This window comes from Electrophorus electricus, chromosome 15, assembly GCF_041902795.1.
Source record: "Electrophorus electricus isolate QZ-2024a chromosome 15, ASM4190279v1, whole genome shotgun sequence".
Taxonomy (NCBI): Eukaryota; Metazoa; Chordata; class Actinopteri; order Gymnotiformes; family Gymnotidae; genus Electrophorus; species Electrophorus electricus.
This window is the reverse complement of record NC_137511.1, coordinates 24003528-24025374: the sequence shown is the minus strand read 5'-3', so window position 1 is coordinate 24025374 and position 21847 is coordinate 24003528. Positions and strand designations below refer to the sequence as shown.

Sequence of the window (21847 nt, the reverse complement as noted above, 5' to 3'; positions counted from 1 at the left end):
TATTCCTGAGCTCTCTGAGCTGATTGTATTGGACTCCACTTCCTTTTATCTTTTACAACTGGAGCAGCAGCTTTTACTGACACATCTTTAGAGCTCAATGAGGTCATCTCTATATTATCTAGGCACACCTAACCACTTCCCTATGGCCTTATTCATAACCCTCTCACAGACTGTCAGTGGGCACCTCATATGAGGCAACAATCCAAACTGAAGACACCACAGTGTTAGATTACCTGGCAAAAGGGACTTATCAGTACTATCAATAGCCTTCACCGTATCTTTTCTCTGGGCCTAAACTTTATCATTAAGAGAACTATTATACCATCTACCTAAGCTTTTCACCAGTTTCTCCAATATAGAGGGAATCAACTTTTAAATTATGTTTCTTGATCACTAAGGATATTGTGAAGTATGATTTATCTCACTTCTTTTCAACATTACTTTCTGTGTGTTTGTGTACACATTATGAGTTGAGATGGCTATAGTTACTTGAACAATACTTAGAAAAAGATAAAGAAAATGGCAGCGCATTAAATAAGCTGGTATTGTTCTGATATGAGCAATATTGTCCTTACAAATGCCTGAATACAAAACTACAGTCAAAGTATTTCATTTTAAAATGTACAAAATGTAGAAATATAGCAAAAATATTTTTCAATTGCAAAAAGGAGTATATTTAAAGGAGGTGAGAAGTTCAGAAATGTCTTGGTGACTATTCTCAAGAAATGCCGTAAATGTAAATGTTATGTGTAAATGTGCACTAGTTCAAGTGCTCTGTTCCATACAGGAGGCAGTTGCCTTGGTAGGCAGCATTTGCAGCAGTGTTTGAGTGCTGAGTTAAAGCTCCCCTTTCAGGCAACAGAAGACTGCTGTCTTCTAAGGTACATTTGAAGGCTGCATCACATGCATTCTTGGGGAAGGCAATCCCATAATTCTGTTCAGAAGACCAGAGTTCCATGAAAGATTGAAAAATGTGAAATGTTGTACCAAGTGCTCCGAATGAAGAATACAGTGTAAGCAAACTGCTTGTTTTGAAGTTTATCTCAGTGGGCATATTATCGCTATGGGAAAAAATGATTTACATAGTGAACTGGGTGTCATCAACAGGAAAAGAACTACCAGGATCCATCCCAACCCTAACCCTGTCAAATAAGTGGAGAAACCAGAAAGTACCTGCAAGTAAAGAAATACAAAACCTGCTAGAATGAAAATCTGTTGTACAGGTTGCTATGGGCAAGCTTTTACTTCAGACAAAGTATAACTGCGGACTCTCATTTGCTCTCTCTCCATCTCTGTACTGACTATCCCCCCTTCCTCACAGATCCCCTTATGACTGTGCTTGAGTCGGTTCAACCCTAGTTTACCACCATTGTCTTACACACTAGCACAGCTCTGCTGGCAGTGTATGACGATCCTGACCTATGCAATTGTTGTTTGGGTAGTAGCAGCAGTGCTAGCCTTGTGTTCTTTTACCGTTCTTCTTGTAGAATTGGACCTCAGCCTGGTACTCCTCTTTGCCCTCCAGGACTTTCTCCATGGCCTGGGACACCTGCTCACTCGTCCCTGGCCCGTACAGGAAACGGCAGCTGCAGTTCTTCTGCATCACCTCGGTTCGCACAAAGCCTGTGAGCTCACAGAAACCATCTGAGCAGTAGACAATGGGGTAACCACGGTGACCCTGGGCATTACCCAGCAGGAAGTTGCTGTCTAAGATGGGGAGAGAGGGAGAGAGGGAGAGAGAAAGATATAGAGAGATATATGAATAATTCTATCTCATAATGTGCTCTTGCTTGTTCCCTACTCTAAATAACAACAATGATCGTATGTGCTATCATGCAGAGCTGTAGCAGGCTCACTCCACTAATGTAGAACTGCCGTCTGGGAGGTCTGCAGGCCCTCTGGGCCCTGTAACCTAGAAGATCTTTTGCAGTATACGCCCACTGATTTCATTTACTCAGTGCAGAAAAATATTGTATTCTATCATTTTAACTTGAATGTAATTATGTATTTCAGCATTTTTCCAGATTAGGTGCTATATTTAAGTCTTTCAGCATTTTCGCAGATTAGGTACTATATTTGACTGTGCACAATAGGAAATGGGCAAGTCCAACAGGATAAGACCGTTGATCTGCTGCATCTATAAGATGGTTGGGTTGTGTTCTGCAAGTACTATACATGGGACTATATTTCAGGACTGTGGACAGTGCCTGTACTCATGAGAGTCTGGTGATCAGTGTTTGATTATCTCCTTTTAGAGTTGAAATGAGTCACACTAAACCATCAAACAAGGCTGACCCAGAAACATCTTTCTATTCAGTTTGGAGTAAAATGCTTCTATCAATCAGAAGTGGCATTATTAATTTTTATAAATGCACTACGTTCATTAGTTTAGGAGACATGCACAATGCACGGAGAAGAAAGCCTATTAGGAGAGTAACTTTCCCTTTGCTATACCACTTGAGTATAAATTCACTAAAAATGCACTTAAAAATTTTCTGATTTAATTAATGCTGATCTTAAAATTTTGGAAACTCCCAGGCAATGCACACAGAATGAGCAGAATAAATGGTGCTGCTGCATAACTGTCGCAACTCATACAAGATGCAGAAACAATGAGGGTTTACAATAGTCCTAACCTGACAATAACTCTAAACCTAACGTGACAATGACCCTAATCCTAACCTGACAATAACCCTTACCCTAACCTAACAATAACCCTTACCCTAACCTAACAATAACCCTAACTCTAACCTGACAATAACCCTAATCCTAACCTAACAATGACCCTAATCCTAACCTGACAATAACCCTTACCCTAACCTAACAATAACCCTAACCTGACAATAACCCTAATCCTAACCTAACAATAACCCTAATCCTAACCTAACAATGACCCTAATCCTAACCTGACAATAACCCTAAACCTAATGGGGCAATGACCCTAATCCTAACCTAACAATAACCCTAACCCTAACCTGACAATAACCCTAATCCTAACCTAACAATAACCCTAATCCTAACCTGACAATAACCCTAACCCTAATGGGACAATGACCCTAATCATTACCTGACAATAACCTTAAACCTAACCTGACAATAACCCTAAACCTAATGTGACAATTACCATAACCCTAACATGACAATGACCCTTACCCTAACCTAACAATAACCCTAACCCTAACCTGACAATAAGTCTAACCTGAAAATAACCCTAAACCTATTGCATACATCTGCAGAGACAACCTGAACATTCATATTTTAGAAGACATTGACTTCCTTTATCCCAATATGCAATGAAACACTACAAACACTGTTACATTACTAGAGAGCAGCTTCAGTCAAGGTTTGATAAAAGTGATTTCAGTATGAGGTCTATAAAAGAAAATTTTATGAAATTTAATGAAAAAACTTATACAATTTATATAAAATAATGAAAATGCTTAATGAGGTAGAGTTAGACTTAGCAGACTTAACAGTGAATGCAATTTGTAAAAGATCACCATCTACGTAGTAGTTTCCTTGTGGCCCACCCCTTGATAAAATGCACAATGAACTGAAAAGTATTGTACCATTTGAAGTGGCACTAGTCTTCAAATCTTTACTGAAGAAGGGTTTTATTAGACTGTCTGAGAACAACAACAAGGTTAAAACATGGAGGCATATTTCACTTGAGCCTATGCCAATTCCAGATCATTTTAAAAACCATGTTAATTTAGACTCCTAAATTCCTGAACAATAGGTAAAACCAAAAACTAAAGATTTTATACTACCTATACTACTTTAAACTTCTATATTGCCCACATTATTAAAGCTCTCAGGCATTGTTGGTTCATGTTTGGTGCACGCTGAACTAATTGCCAATTACCCAGTACCTTTGTTGTAATGATATGTACTTTGTAATCTTGTGAATATTTGTATATCTTGTGTATATTTATTTTCTCTTAAAAAAAAGACCACAATAATAGATTACCACTATAATGGATATAGCACCACTGGAATGGCTGAAACACCAGTGTAATGGATGCAGTGATGCTGTAAAGGCAGTGTGCTGGAATATAACTGGAAATGGATTCTGTGTTTCTGTATTCATCTGCTGTGTTCTTTGAGTCCAGTATCTGTAATCTCTGAAGCATGAGGTTGCTTGTTTCAATCAAAACCAATACACCGTGATGAGCCAATATTCATGTGTCATCTGAAACAGGTACATGCCATCCCAATTCTTTTTTGATTGATCTTATTATGTTTTAATGATTTAAGAAATGCACTATTTGTGTATTCTCTATAGCTACCTGTAGCTTCATGTCACATTTCATCAGTTATTTTAGCAAGGCTGTTATTTCAGACACAGTGTTGATGGATTTATCTTCTATAGAATATCTTATTTAATTTAATTACAATATGGTCTTACATCATTTACTGATTTTAGGTGGATTCTATCTTGGCCAAGAAGTGTTCAAGTCTTGATAATTCACTGTCAACCCTTCTACTCACACCTCATATTTCACACCAGCTGGGTTGTCCTAAAAATGACAAACGTCAACATTGCCTTACATTACAGTTCTGGTATACAGAATAGAATGTGTTGAACTCAAAGACTGCAATCATATCAAATTCAAAGTTTTTATTATGCCTCCTGTGAACCCCAAGCCCTGTGTACTTTAGTTCCCAGCACATTGTCATTCCATCAACAAAGCTCAGGTTTGTGATTAACTTAATTAAGAATATAAGTATGTATTCCATTTTGTCTAATAATCAGAACCGTAGTCAAGTGTCCATAGAATCTTGATGATTATGTTTCTAAAAACAGATCACAAGCAATACTGTTTTACATTTCTTCAGACACAGAAATAGTGTTGGAGCTCCAGGAAACACAGAGCAAGCAGGCACTATCACTTCTGCCCCAGGGCCTGGCCTGAACGGTTTAATACTGATGAACAGTACCTGCCTCTTCAATTACAAAAAGCCTTGGACACTAAGATGGACCTGGATCTGGGTTGGTGTATTAATCGGTTAACATATTGTAAGTGGGACAGTGGTTATTGCCCAAGACAACAGCGCATCCAGAAGGAATTCATTAAAATGGACAAACTTCAAATGAAAGTGAAGAGCCTTCTCACTTAGCATTTCATCCATAGATTGTATGATATCACCACATCATGACTGAGCTCCTCATGCTGTCCTCATTTGAAAGCTTTCTTGTGCACAAATATAACTTTTTAAATTATTCCATTTAAGACATTACTTTTAATTCAATCAGACAGTGCATTTAAGACAATATTTCTGCTAATTATCCTTCTTGAAGGAATCAAAGGTCACAAATAAACCCGTGAGCCCATCAGATAAATTAGCTCAGTCCATTCTTCAGTCATCTGTACACTGTTAGAATAAATATAAAAACGCGAAGAAGACTCCAGGTGAGTAACTGTGGTGTTGTAATGTTTGCATGCACACAGGTTTTATTTTAGCAAACAAACTAAGTCGTAGAATCAGACAGGTGAGCGTGGTCAGGTCGGTCCGGGGTCGATGCACGGGGTAGCATCCGGGAGGTGTCCGAGGGTGAGGCAGGACACAAGGTCTAGAAAGCAGGCAGGAGTCAATAACCAGGAAAACACACAGGATAAGGAAACGCTCGGTACGCCACATAGGTAAAGCAATACTTTGCGATGTGTACACGGGGAAGGGAAGCTTATAAAGGGGCTGGAAATGAGGGGAATGGGAATGAGGTGTGTGATAGAATGAGATGAGTCAGTGGGTGTGGCTGTGCAGGACTGAGGGTTGTTCCTGGGGTTCGTAACAGGTGTACTGTAGTAAAACATGTAGAGATAGTCAAAAGCTATCTATCTATCTGAATGTCTGTCTGTCTGTCTGTGTAATAATAATATATGTAATTAATATTAATTTTTTAATATATTATTATATGCATTATATTAGTCATTCATTGGTGTTTACTCTTTTTCTCTGCTTCTGTTTCCATCTTTGAATTTTTGGATTACCTCAGAAATACCCAACTGCGCTCTGTGTGTGTGTGTGTGTGTGTGTGTGTGTGTGTGTTCCTGTATTACTGCTTTGTCTTTGATTACCTGTTTACTGTCTCTAACCTTGCTGAGTTACTCTTCTGTAACCTTGGATTGTTACTTTTAGTGGTTTCTGCCTTGCATCTAGTGCATCTGTGTATCATCAAGGGTCTGGACCCAGATTTTCTTTATAGATGATTTCTGTAAACCTGCTTTGTGACATGTAAAAAGTGCTATACAAATATACCATACACACTAACCCTGTACACTAACTGTACATACTAGCCCTACACACTAACCCTACACATTAACTCCATGCATTAACCCTACACATTAACCCTACACACTAACCCTACACATTAACCCTACACACCAACCCTACATATTAACCGTACACACTAACCCTAGACATTAACTCTACACAAATGCATTTAAAGGAATTTCTGCAGCACAGAACCAGTGAACAGCAACATGCCTCAACAATGCTACCATTACTCAGACAGTTCCCAGTTCTGTTCTCCATAACAGTCCTATTCCCTATTCTTTAGTGTTTTACAGCCCATGAGTGTACAAGGTGTTATGTCTCCAGTTTAGCAGTGTTTTAGAAAATCCCTGTGTCATTCCTGTTCTCTCCTTCATGAGGGATAACCAGACTTTCAGCTAAGGTTAGTGTTAACACAAAAATTCTTATGGCTTTCAGAGAGCATAGATAAAAGCAAACAAACACACAGAGGAAGGAACAGATATGGGAGAAACCAGATGTACATTTAAGTCTAAATGTGATCTCTTATACCATGGAGGAGACATGAAGACAGGATGGAAAATTTGTACACAGAACACACACACACACACACACACACACACACACACACACACACACATGCTCGCACACATATATACACAAACTAAATTGGTTGTCTGCTTAAAAGAAGCTTTTGTGGGATTTGAGAGGGCTATCAGTGTTTTGAAGTGTGCGTTGGACAGCAACAAATGGCCTCTTAAGAATAATTTAAGAAAAATAATTTAAGAAAACAGATTGAGGCAAACACACTACTTAAACCACTTTACTTTCCATGGGCAACAGTATTAAACCACTTTACTTTCCACGGGGTACAGTATTAAACCACTTTACTTTCCATGAGGAACAGTCTTAAATCACTTCACTTTCCATGAGGAACAGTATTAAACCACTTTACTTTCCATGAGGAACAGTATTAAACTACTTTACTTTCCACAGGGAACCGCTTTGCATATGATGAGGCTACTGAAACAGTTGTAAGTTTGAATTCAAAAATCATAAAGGAAATCATTTGATAACAATAAGTGAGCAATATCAGAAGCTTTGAAGCATTTTATATTTCATTCCACTACCAGGAAATGTAGACCAGAAAACTGTATACCATCATAGTCAGTATTCAGAGAATATAACTAGTTTCTTTTGCCCTAATTTAGAAATAATTTCATGTATTTTTACATAATGTTAATTGTTGAAAATTTCTTTCAGAGAGCACAGGCATATAATATATTGTTAACATCTGTGAGCTTTATGATATACTAGTATCATTCATATATAAAGAAAATAGAGTTGAACTCAGTATGAGTGCCTGTTGTGACATCCCTAGTAGCCTTATTGAAACCTGACACTACAGCATCTACAGCTACACACATGGCTTAAATCTGTGAGGTCATTTAGAATCTGATTATATCTGTGAGGTCATTTAAAATCTGATCACATCTATGAGGTCATTTAGAATCTGATTATATCGGTGAGGTCATTTAAAATCTGATCATATCTGAGGGGTCATTTGGAATCTGATCAAAACCCCCAAGTCATGCAGCAGCAGAGAGTATGTAAGCCTTTGATAAACATACATGGTAGCATTTGATAAACTGACATGCTGTTCAAACATGAAGCGTTCACTCACACAACATTAATTAATTAATTCATTCATTCATTCATTCATTCATTCATTTACAAATACTTTTATTTAGTACTTGGCAATTATTTCCAAGAGTAACAAAATGGTAGTTTACTGTTAAAAAACAGGTACATTTGAAAACCACATTACAAATTATTTTAAAATACTGCAAGTACAAGTGAGAAGGCAAAAGATGATAGAAAAACACATACCAGCACATTGTGCTCATGTGACAGAACGCTTGCCCCCCGTGAGGCACGTGGTTTGGCCATCAACGTGCAGTAGGAGGATCTTTGTTTGTGGCGACACCTGCACACACCTGCGTATCATTTGTCTGTGTGTATGTAAACCCAGGTCAGGGAATGCCGCCTCGTTGGTCATTGTTACCGTAACATGTCAATGTGGTGTGTAAATGTTCAATGGTGGTGATAAATGTTATGTTCGTTCTTGTTGCATGTATGCGTGTTTCTCATTTGTATTTCTCATGTGTGATTCTTGTGAGTGCCCTTAGTGTTATATGTTAATAAATGTACATCCCAGACATTGGAGTCTGTGCGTCCTGCCCCTCGCCCTGCAGCACTCGGGCCACCACGCGTTACGGGTCATATGTAACAATGCAACTAGAGTTTCTGGTTACTCTGCATTTTTAAACACTCGGTTTACATCGCATTCTTCCTGTTAACTTTACAGCCATAATGAATATCTTAGAATTGTGGCCCATTCATGTGTGCGTTGTCATAGAAACCAGGAGGCACTGTACTACTGCATGTAGCAAAGCTCTCTGTGTTATGGAAGCTCGGCACTGTCAGACCTGTTTCTCAAGGCTAGATACCATGGGTAACTATGGTTACTGTGGGGAATAACCCCAGTTACCACTTTGAGCAAGTAAATGTGTAGCTGTCTGGCCATACCTGCTTTTCATGTGCGCATTATCACTCATTGTGTATATCAAACACTTATCGATATAAGGAACACTTATAACAATTACTTACTGAAATCTAATCAGAGTGTGGCATTTGACAATATGCATCACAACATTTTACTAGATAGACTCAAAATGTTGTTGGGATTAGGGGAACAGCCCTTTCCTGGTTTAAATCTGATGTAGCTGGTCGCTACCAGCTTGTTAACATAAATGGAGACTCCTCATCATACAACAAGGTTAACTATGGTGTCCCACAAGGATCTGTTCTAGGACCTTTGCTTTTTTCTTTATATATGCTACCCCTAGGTGACATTATATGTAATCACTGTGCTAGTTTACACTGCTACACTGATGATATTCATCTATATGTCTCAGCCAAACCAGAGGACATATATCAGCTTAGTATTATTGACAAATGCATAAAGGACATCAGAACTGGATGTTGGGGACTTTCTCTCACTTAATCCTGACAAAACAGAGCTGCTTCCATTAGGCCCAGAGACAGCTAAATCCTTGCTCTCTAATTACTCAGTGAACTTCATTGGTCTCCCAATCACATCTTCTCTAACAGTTAAAGATCTTGGAGTTATTATGGATCCCAGACTCTTGTTCAGAGCTCATGTAAATAATATTTCTAGGACCGCCTTTCTTCACCTTAGGAACATTTCAAAGATTAGGAACATGCTCTCCTCACATGCAGAAAAGCTAGTCCATGCATATATCACTTCAAGATTGGACTACTGTAATGCCTTACTGTCATGGAACGCATCCCCCCACGAGTCACGTGGTACGGCCCACCATGTGCAGGGGGGTTTACTTGTTTGTAGCCACACCCCCTTGATGGCACACACCTGTATGGGGTTTATTGTTAAGTGTTTCCAGTCTATTTAAACCCCAATGAGTGCGTGCCTCACTGTCATTGTTTGTTAGCGTCTGAGTACAATGTTAGTATCCATGTTTGTCTAGCCTGTGTTAATGTTACAGTCGTTATTGTTAGCGTCAAGTATGTTTATGTTCATTGTTAATGTTATGTGTGAGTGCCACTATTGTCTTTTACGTTCTATGTTATTACATGTTTCACGAAGTCGATGGAGTCTGTGTGTCCTGTTCTGCCCTGCGGCACTCAGGCAATTGTTACACTTACAATCTTGCTGTACCATTAAGTGCCTAAATAAACTCCAGCTAGTTCAAAATGCAGCAGACAGAGTTCTTACTAGAACTAGAAAATTTGGTCACATCACTCATATCATATTGATAATCAATATGATATAATCAATTTCGTATTGATTATAAAATACTTCCAATGACCTACAAAGCACTGAATGGTCTTGCCCCACAGTAGCTTAGAGAACTCCTGGTGCATTACGCCCCACCATGTCTGCTTAGATCGAAAGGTGCAGGCTCATTACTAGTACCAAGAATAAGAAAATCTACCACAAGGAGTAAAGCTTTTTCCTATAAAGCTCCCACAATATGGAATAACCTTCCTGTAAATGTTCGAGACTCAGACACAGTCTCAATATTTAAGGCTATGCTGAAAACCTATCTGTACAGTCCGGCATTTTATTAACTACTTTTTCATCTTAGGTAAAGGTGTAGATCTGTGGGGTCCATGGGCATTGAGAGTTATGGTAAACTGGGATGTTATGATACTGTCATTTCACCTCTCTTTTCTCACTCAAGTTTCTTGACTGAGAGCAGCAGAGTGCTGATGTTCCAGGGTGCCCTCATCAAAACATTTTCACAAAGTTTCTATCTAATAATGAACTACCATGACCAGAATAGCGGTTAAATACCGGAATTGTTCATTATTTGATGGAAACTTAGAGATGACTTATTTTGTGAAAATGTGTTTGTTCCTTCCAGCTAAATAAATAAGCTTCTCAAGTGGTATATTCACAATTAAAGCATAACATCAGACTTACTGATCTGTTCATGATCAGTTATTTATGGAGTGAGCAAGATGCATCTTATTACTAATATATTAATTCATGATGAACACTAACACTAACTAAATCATTATTTCATGATTAGTTCATTATGAATTAGAAGCTAATAAATGCTCTATAAACTACCATTATTATAAAGTACCATTATAATCCTTCTATAAAGACACAAAACAGCTCAATATGGTTTTTAATTTAATTTTGATAGCTAGTTTTCTGAGTTATACATTTACAGTACTGACAGAAAATAGTTTACACAACAAGAAAAGATGGATTAGAGGAAGAAAGAAAGTCAGAAAGAAAGAAATGATTAAGAGACTGAATTTTTTTTCCTTCTTTAGTTAAAAGATTAAATGGATCAAGCAGAGACCACACACTGTTCAGAATCGCTATGAAGTACAGAATCTGTGGACCTTGCAGCAGTGTGTGTGTGGGAGGATGTTATGTACAAGAATAAATGACTTCACTTTTAAATCTCCTGTACAATTTTTATTGCTTAGAGCTACTTTATGGTGTCAGCCTGAAAGAAGTAACTTGTGTTTGTCATTAATGATAGACAGTGCCGTTGTATACGCAGCTGTTATGCAGTTCAACCTTTTGTTGACGGTTTGCTGTTTCTTGCAGCTCTACTGACAGCATGACCCTGTTTATTTTTGCTTGTTGTTGTCAAGCTTCTGGACCAGACTGAGATATAAAAACCAGGATGCTGCTTTTAGTAAGGTTGACATACACGTGAACATTTCCAGAACATTCTGACCCCACATTTATTTACCTTATTGGAGACTGGCTCTAAATTGATCATAAACATTATCAAAAAATATTTCAGTAGAACCCCTTAAATTGCTGCAATGGAACATTGCTCCACCCCTAGCTCCACCTCCAGCTACACCTCAGGTTTCTCATCCATCCCAAGGTAAATCTCTGTGGGCACTGGTGGAAATTAAGGAAAGACACTTTTCACTATGTCAATTTTGACAATAATGAGATGAATCAGTTTTAGGAAAGTTTGAATTTTGAGTGTCAAAAAGCTACAAGACCTTATCACCATAAGGTCCTTAATAACCAATTTGTCCCTGTTTATAAAAGTTGCTCCATAAAAATGGCACTTGTAGAAGCTACATGCTTCAGTCATGCTTCTTTATCTCTTTATCTGGGATTCCAAGGTAGTTGTAGCTGCCCTCAACATCTGTTATGTTACCTTCTGGTAGTGTGAGCCCCTCTGTTCTAGCTACCTTCCCTCTCTTGTAATCATCTGACTACATTTATCAAATCCTCATGATATTCTCATGTCATTGGTGTATATTCTGGTGAGATGGATTAGTGAGTTGATGTCTCTTTCACTTCTGGCACACTGATTGATATCCATTGAGAAGAGCTGACTGATGATTGCACCATTATATAGTCGGTATCTGTAGCCACTTTAGGTGATGATTTCATATATATATATATCCAAAGAAGATTCCAGGTGAGTAACTGCAGTGTACTTTAGTAAGTGTCCGCTAAATGCTGTAAATGTAGTAAGAGATGTAGAGATATTCCAAAATTGTAGTGAAGTACTCAGAGTTTCCAGAGAAACAGGACGTTTCAGACAGAGGCACTTTGCCTGCACAGCTAATGAAGGACTTCTGTCCGAAACATCCTGTTTCTCTGGAAACTCTGTGTACTTCACTACAATTTTAAATATATCTACATCTCTCTCTCTCTCTCTCTCTCTCTCTCTCTCTCTCTCTCTCTCTCTCTCTCATATATATATATGGTAACTTTATATGTTATATATACATAAAAATTGATTAGAGTGAATGAGGGTGATGTACCTATGATAACTTACATTTTAAGCAACTTTTCCTTGACTGTTAAATGCTTAGAGGCTTAATATATTGTGTCTAATTAGGTCTTATGGGAATAATAAGATTTGACAAGCTGTGGAAGTTTATTGTGTGACATTATTATGTGACAATTAATTTTTCAAACTTTTACCACATGAAACTCATGACCATCTGGAAAATGAGATACCTCTATTACTCTGTATCCATGTTTCTGGTGTTAATATGCTTATAGTATCTAGTGTGTAGTTTGTATAGGAGGGAATTCCTGTGCATATGATAAGTTTTATGTTGACTTGATGTAAACTCTCATGCATGCCTATGAACCTAGCCAGACTTTGGTTTGAACTGTTAAACCCTTGAAGTATTGGCATATTTTCATAGCAACTGAACTAAGGAGAAAAAGCACCAAGAAAGCATCAAAGAGTTTTTCTGATGGTCTGTTGTTAAGGTGACATTTTGTTGGCAAAATGGGAAAAGTATTTGCTGTACCATTCAGGCTTTGAGTAGCATGACAGTGTTAATAGTGCCCTAACATGAGAATAAAGAGTTAACTGTTGCCTTAACATGAGAATGTGGGAAATCTTGTCCTGATAAGTATTCTGCAGAATGAATCACTCAAGTCATATACAGTCATACACAGGATGAATCACTCCAGTTATACACAGTCATACACAAGATGAATCATTCCAGTTATACACAGTCATACACAGGATGAATCACTCCAGTTATACAGAGTCATACACAGGATGAATCACTCCAGTCATACACAATCATATACAGGATGCATCATTCCAGTGGGCATTAGGTTGCTGGTTAATGAAATCACTTAGGAAATGAGGGGAAGCAAGCAGAGGAAGAAGTTTCAAACCATTGATTGCACCACAGTGCCACTTTAGTTTGTGTAAATTGAAGGTGCAAATTGAAGAAGGTGCAAATTGAATAAGAATTCAAACTTAAACCTTCTGATTGCATTGTACTGTATAAACATTATAAAGCATAAAATATGAAGGTTTAACCAAAGCATTGCAGTAGACTTGCGTTTGAGACCAAGGCAACATCAAGAACATTAGTCATGAGACTGAGATGGCATTGAGACCAGACCAGAGGGGGGAAGCCCGAGACCTCTGCTAAAGCAACCAACAAATAAACAAACAAAAATAACCTTTATTATTACCCAGAAGACATTTATGGTGACATTAACCATGGTTACCTTAACAATGCTTACTGCCAATTAGCTTGATACACTTTAATAATTTGGTATGGCAGTAACATTCATTACCAACATTCATGGATAACGCCCCTGTAGTCTCCCACTCCCTGGGTGGTTTCGGAGCTAAACTGGCCAGAAATGAATCTCTGAAATATCCACCAATCTGTCAACGTAGGCGCTTGTGTCTCTCCTAATCATTCAAACTGCCCCACAGACTCTCCCCTGCCATCTTGAGGGACATGCTAAAGTTGTTATCCTGTCATTAAAAAGCTCCAGGCACTGTGTTCACTTACAGCCAACACCAGCTTCGGCATCTCCGCTCTGGTCTCCCAGGCAACCAGGGCAAGTTATTTTGGGCCAGCAGCACCCAAAGGCTCCTGCTGCTGTTAGGAAGAACATTACACTGCTTCTCTCTCTCTCTCTTTCTCTCCCTCTGTGTGTGTGTGTGTGTGTGTGCATATGTGCATGTATGTCACACTCACACACACACACACACACACACACACACACACAGAGATGTAGATGCCAGCGGTTTTCTTTTTCTTTTTTCTTTATTCCAGAGTCTTACTATTAAGGGTGAAACTTTGGAGGAATGTTGGAGAAATTATTTTGGTAATGACACAGTCCCCCTTTATTCACACATTTGCTTACTCTGCATTATGTACTATAAAATAATATTTTTTCTTATATAATCCAGATTCATAATTTTATTTATAGCAAACAAATATGATCTAATCTCTACTGATAACATTCTGTTTGGGAGAATCTTCAACACAACACTGGGAATTGCATATTTACCACTCAAATGACTTACTCTTACTCTATAAAATATTAATATATGTTTACACAGGGTTGGGAATTGTTTTTTTAAAAATATATTCATTTAAAGATTACTGATTACCTATTAAAATGTATATGTAACTTAATCCAAAGGATTATTAAGGATTAGTTTTGGATTACTTTCCATTAGTTTTGGATTATTTTAACTCAACTGCCAAAGAGTTTTGGAGCACTGGTGCTCTACAGTGCCAGCCAACTCTGAATCTTCTGTGTTTCCTCTGTGCAGACCCATGAACAGTTCTGCAGATGTGTAGATGTCCATATAAACATGTCCCTTCCACAGCAGACCAGCAATGGGTAGAAGGACCTTTCCTGCAGAATGTCCTGTAAAGGTTAACCTAACCCTACCCATAACCCAGCACTGGGGAGATGGCACTTTCCTGAAGAACATCCTGTTCCCCACCTCCACCTGTTTACCCTGGTCCACCAGGGTAAACAGCCTATACAGTGACTAAGAGCGACTGTGAGGCATAACAGTGATGATCATTTTAGGGGGTGGAGAGTAAGTGGTTAGATACAACACAAAAACACTGGTTATATACACCACAGAAAACACTGTGGTTAGATACACCAAAGAAAACACTGTGGTTAGATACACCACAGAAAGCACTGTGTTTAGATACACCAAAGAAAACACTGTGGTTAGATACACCACAGAAAACACTGTGGTTAGCTACAACACAAAAACACTGGTTATATACACCACAGAAAACACTGTGGTTAGATACACAAAAAAAAACACTGTGCTTAGATACACCACAGAAAGCACTGTGTTTAGATACACCAAAGAAAACACTGTGGTTAGATACACCACAGAAAACAATGTGGTTAGATACAACACAAAAACACTGTGGTTATATACACCACAGAAAACACTGTGGTTAGATACACCAAAGAAAACACTGTGGTTAGATACACCACAGAAGGTACTGTGTATAGATACACCACAGAAAACACTGTGGTTAGATACAACACAAAAACATTGTGGCACAATACACCACAGAAATTACTGTGAGAAGATACATCACAGACAATACTGTGGTTAGACACATAACAGAAAACACTGTGGTTAGATACATCACAGAAAACATTGTGGCAAGATACACCACAGAAGACAGTGTGGCACAATACACCACAAAAATAGTGTGGCACAATACACCACAAAAACACTGTGCTTAGATACACCACAATAAACATCGTGGCGAGATACACAACAGAAGACAGTGTGGTTAGATATACCATAGAAAACAATGTGGTGAGATACACCACTGTAACATGGAATGAATGGGACACAAATGCTGAGAGGAGAGAGATTTATTAAGGGCACATCCAGTATCAGGGACATTGTAATGGTTCAGGGTCAGGGCACTGAGACGAACAAAATGAGAATACGTTATAACAAACTGAAAGCCAAACACGAAAACAAAAAACAGGCAAACAACAGTGAAAAGGGATAAACAATGCAGAAGCAGACCATGACAGGGCTGGAACAAGGCAGGCTAGGAACAACAACGACCAGCAAAACGCTAAAGAAATCACAAAGTATAAATACACAGGCTAACAACAATGAAACAAGGAACAGGTGAAGCTAGTGATAGAATGGGAAAACCAAACAAGGTGCAGAACATATGGAACCAGGAAGCAAAGAAAAACAAAGACACGAGACATGGTTACCATGGAAACAGGATGAGGTCCAACCATGGAGGGGCCAACTATGACAATACAGAAAACACCACCACCAAAAACACTGGTTAGATACACTGCAGAAAACACTGTGGTTAGATACACCACAGAAAACACTGTGGTTAGATACACCGCAGAAAACACTGTGGTTAGATACACCGCAGAAAGCACTGTGGTTAGATACACTGCAGAAAACACTGTAGTTAGATACACTGCAAAAAACACTGTGGTGAGATACATCACAGAAAACACTGTGTATGGCTTTTTTAACCTCCTGGCGTGTATATGAGTATTTAACTATTTTAACCTCCTTTTGACCATTAGAATTGAGCATAGGAACAAAATTAACAAATCAGCATAGGAACAGAATTAACAAAGTTCAGCATTAGCACAGTTCAGTATCAGCACAGGAAATTAATTAGCATTTGCTGCTGAACATAACATGATGTACAGTCTTTAGTCAAATACTGGTGCCACACTAATGTGAATGTACTGCGATCAACACAAGAATTGGAACCTGTTGTAAAATAGGCAGCTGCCTTTAATGAAGACTACAAACCAGCCTTTGTGTTGTGTCTTCATTTGGTTCCCTATATTCTGTGGTTTGTGTAAATCTGTCAGATTAATTTTGTTCGAAATGTGCTGTCAGTGCTTAGAGTTGCTTACTCCAGAATGCACATCGAGAACATGCTAGCCAAATGGTGTGTGAGGTCCAATTATACAGTGTCATTTACAATGCCACATGAGCTGGTAGTAAAGGGGATATAATTAACGAAGGAAAACTGTCATCATAGTCATTTGAGTGTGATGCTGTGTAATAGCAGATTTTTGGTGGTGTGACTAAGGAGATTTGGAGTGTTAATTGTTACCAAAGCATCTCGTGTTAGACATTATGTCATGTTAGACACTGTGAAACATATTATGTTAAGCTCTTTGTTGTTGCTGTACTCAAAATAAGCACACCTGTCTCCTGGCAACCACACACACACACACACACACACACACACACACATACACACACACACATACACAGGTTCTAGGACACCTGTCCCCTGACAAACACAGACAATAGTCTAGAAAGAACTCTCCCATGAGTTTGCTTGGCAGGTACAAAAACATAAGTAAGGGAGAGAAGGAAAGAGAAAGAGAATACAGTCATGTTGGACTATATGTCCCACCTTTTTATTATCATGGCAATCTTTCAAACTGCAGAATAAGGCATATACATATACAGATTTATTCTCTAATGAGTAAGTTCCTGTCAAAGCTGTAGTTTACAGAGTTAAGGAGATCACGAGTACAGAAACACACACACACACACACACACACACACACACACACACACACACACCAGCACCCAGTTTTTTGTAGGTGGTAAGGTTCAGTACAACATAATGTGTATGGGTATATGCATTTTCAGATACACCATGCAAGTTGCACAGATCAAATACACCATGCTGCATTCAGTTACACTGTGCAGTGTTCAGGTACACCATACTATATTCAGCTACACCATGTTGTGTTCAGGAACACCATGCCATGTTCAGGTACACAGTTCAGGGGCACCGTGCTGTCTTCAGGTTCTGCTATGCTATTGAGGTCCATATAAAACACATTGATAGAGCAGCATGGGAGCATAATTGCATGCTGCTCTGATCTGAGGAGTGGCATGTACCCAAACTCTACTCTTAGCAGAAATGCCCACACCAGACTGGTCTTATATCAGTGTTAAAGGGATTTTTCCAGCAACACTGTCATTGTCCAGTCTTCTGTCTGCACCACACTGACCTGATCACACTCCTCAATAAAAAGCCTGTTACATGCCCTAGTGTAAAAGCTGTTACACACCCCTCGTGTAAAAAGCCCATTACACACCCCTTGTGATAAAAACCTGTTACACACCCATTGTTTAAAAGGCCTTTTACAACCCCTCAATAAAAAGGCCTGTTACAGACCCCTTGTTGAAAATCCTGTTACATACTCCTTAAGTAAAAGGACTGTTACACACTCCTTGTTTAAATGAGCTGTTACACACCCCTTTTTAAAAGGCCTGTTACAGATCCCTCATGTAAAAAGCCTTTTACACACCCCTTGTGAAGTGGGCTTTGCTTGTGATTTCACACAAGCCCTTCACAGTATTGCCTGATTGGTCAGTAGTACAAGGTGTGCAGGAAGGACTCACGGGTGCCGTCGAAGCGGGTGGCGATGGTGTCCAGGAAGGTGTTCTGAGGTGCCAGGAGCCCCTTCATCACAGGCATGGTGGCAAGCTTCCAGAGTCTCCAGCCCTTCCGCAAAACACACACTCTCCCTCTCTCTCCCTGTTCGGAAAACACACACTCTTCCTCTCTCTCCCTGTTTGCTTCTCACGCCATCCCGAAGCAAGGCAGCTGATGGGGGGCGACACTTGGGACCATCAGGTGAGCGCAAAAGAGAGGATGGGAGCAAGGTCCCCCATATGGCAGGAACCTCCTTTGTTCTTCAAAGTCAACGAGACTTAGACAAGCCTGGAGTATAGGGGCTGCATTCAGGGTGCAGGAGATGTTTGAGAAAATCCCTCATCAGTTCTTACAGGTGAAGGCAGCAACCTTTTTCGGGTCATTTCTGTGTTGTTCTCCTTCAGAATATCACTCCTTTCTGCTTTTTCAGGTTATCCTTGTATAATTATTTTTATTGTTCTTTCTGCTTTCTTCATCTTATCCTTGTCTCATCCCCTCGTTCTCTGCTTCCCTTCATTTGTAGGTGTCGACGGTGGAGCAGAGCTGCTCTGGCACTGGTTTTCTTTCTCTGGTGCTACTCCTGTTCACTTCATTTTGGTGTGTGACAGTTCTTTCTCAGTCTCTTGTACTCTCTCTTTCCATTGCTCTCTCTCAGCCTGACTCTTTTTCTCTCCTTCTCTTTCTCTGTGTCCCTCTCTTTCTATCTCCAGCAGAAGAGTCTTTGTGTGTCAGGTTAATCACAGCTCCACGCACCTGCAGCCCAGCAGGGAAATCCACCATGCAGGCATATCCCAATATTGCATGTCTCTCCGTCTAATCCGTACACACAAATGCCCATCTAAAACCAAATGCCCATATTAGCTGCAATGGCCAAGACCCCTGTGTCTCTCTGTCTCCTGCCCAATCTCAGCACGGCTCAAACAGAACTGTTTCATTTGCTTCATCTATCCTCCACATCTCTCTCTCACTTTAGCTCACACTGCTTCCCACCTCTCTGTCTGTGTTTCTCTCTTTCTGTCTCTTCCCTCCTCCCTATCTCTCCTCCTCTCTCCTGCTCTCTCTCTCTCTCTGTCCCCACACCCACTTTGATGTACTCCGGTGGTTCTCAGCCAATGAGATAGAGATACAAATACATACACACATATTATCATTCTCTAATTTACACACAAATCCAAAGTCCCAAATACACACACACACAAACGAACACACGTTAGATATTTGATCTAATATTTACACAAACACATTCACTTTCTTTAATTTGCACACACATGCCTATTTTTATTTTCTGTTTTACACTCGATCTCACACATATACACACAAATTCTCATTCTTTATGTTTCACTCACACACACACACACACATACACACTATAACCCATCCTGCTTGTGTGGTAACAGTGCCCTTGACAACCCTATTCCACCATGCCCTGAGGGAGCATAAACCAGCCAATCCTATGAAGAACCTGATGCAGGATAGAGTCTGTTTAAAATACCTAAGGCACTGCATAGTTTCATTCATGTAATATGTGACTTATTAATGCACAGTTTTCACAGGAAACTATGTTTCACAAAAACAATGTTTCACAAGAAAGCAGGCAATGTTAAAAAAAAAAAAAATATATATATATATATATATATATATATATATATATATATGTATATATATATATATATATATTTATTTATTTATTTATTTATTTATTTATTTATTTATTTATTTATTTTAAGGATTAACACTATCACTATATAAAATCAACAGGACTCAAGAACTCAGTGAGGTTGTGGAAGACGACTCTACCTTCCAACTTCAGAGCAATTGCACAAGTCACTATCAAATATGATACCAAGAAGATGCCCTGTCCCTGCTGTTGTTCTGCATTGGCCTGTACCCGCTCAGTGAGATCATCACCAAGATAGCCACAAGAGTGGCTATGGATACCAGCTATATAATGATGCTATCATCAGTCACCTCCTCTAAATGGATGACAGCAAACAGTATGACAGAAGTGAATGAGACATTGACTCACTAATCCATCTCACCAGGATCTACAACAACCACCTTGGAATTTCATTTGGACAGGATAAGTGTGGTCAGATGGTTACAAAGAGAAGGTAGGTAGCTAGAGCTGATGGAATTGTACTACCAGAAGGTAACATAACAGATGTTGAGGGCAGCTACAAGTACCTTAGAATCCCACAGGCAAATGGGTATTATGGAGAGTCCACAAGGAAAGCAACTATAGCCAAATATGTACAAAGAGTGAGGCAGTTCCTGAGAAGTCAACTGAATGGGGAGAACAAGACCCAAGCCATCAACACCTACGCTCTACCAGTCATCGGATTTGCTGGAATAATAAACTGGTCTAAGGAGGTGATAGAAGCCAGATATTAAGACAAGGAAACTCCTCACAATGCCATTCATCCCAAATCCAGCACTCTGAGACACTAAGTAGAAGGATCCAGGATGAAACAACCAAGATCCAGGAGTACACCAGGATGATGGACCTAAGTGATGGAGTGCTTAGTGAATACATCAGACAGTAGAAACCTGAGGAGGATGGAAATGAGAAGGAGCAGGAACCATCATGGGTGGAAAAGACAGTGGAAGTAGCTGAGATGAAAAAATCCTACCAATGCCTAAAAAAGCCTGAACAGAAAGCCAGCACAGAGGCATTAATAATGGCAGCACAGGAACAAGTTCTTAATACAAGATCAATAGGGGCTGTGGTCTTCCACACCAGGCACGACCTCAGATACAGGCTGTGCAAAGATGCTCCTGAAACAATACAGCACATAACAGCTGGATGCAAGATGCTAGCAGGCAGGACATACATGAACACCATAACCAAGTAGCTGGAATACTATACAGAAACATCTGTTTAGAATGACCAAGATCCTGTGGGACTTTCCAGATAAAGACAAAATGGTAATGGCTAACCAACTGGACATAGTAGTGATGGACAAACAGCAGAAAAGGGCCATAATGATAGATGTAGCAATCCAAAGTGACAGCAACATCAGGAACAATGAACATGAAAAGCTTGAGAAATACCCAGAAAACAGCTGAAAAAGATGTGGAAGGTGAAGGCAACAGTAATTCCAGTAGTAATCGGAGTACTAGGGGCTGTGACCCCCAAACTGGGAGAATGGCTCCCGTAGATCTCAGGAACATCCAAGATCTCCGTGCAGAAGGGTGCAGTCCTGGGAACAGCTAAGATACTACGCAGGACCCTCAAGCTCCCAGGCCTCTGGTAGAGGACCCAACTATA

General features: G+C 39.4%; 1 protein-coding gene across 2 annotated transcripts in view; it reads right to left on the bottom strand.

Annotated features, from left to right (window-relative positions):
- Positions 1 to 19577, bottom strand: part of kcnh4b (potassium voltage-gated channel, subfamily H (eag-related), member 4b) — a 58325-nt gene extending 38748 nt beyond the window's left edge. For both annotated transcript variants that reach the window (XM_081697781.1, XM_027017672.3), the window contains exons 1-2: positions 18546 to 19577; positions 1474 to 1707 (exon numbers count right to left, since the gene is read on the bottom strand). In XM_081697781.1, coding sequence (XP_081553907.1) covers positions 1474 to 1707; positions 18546 to 18621 — 310 coding nt within the window. In that variant the 5' untranslated portion in view covers positions 18622 to 19577. The remainder of the gene's footprint in view (positions 1 to 1473; positions 1708 to 18545) is intronic.
- Between the last annotated feature and the right edge of the window lie 2270 nt (positions 19578 to 21847).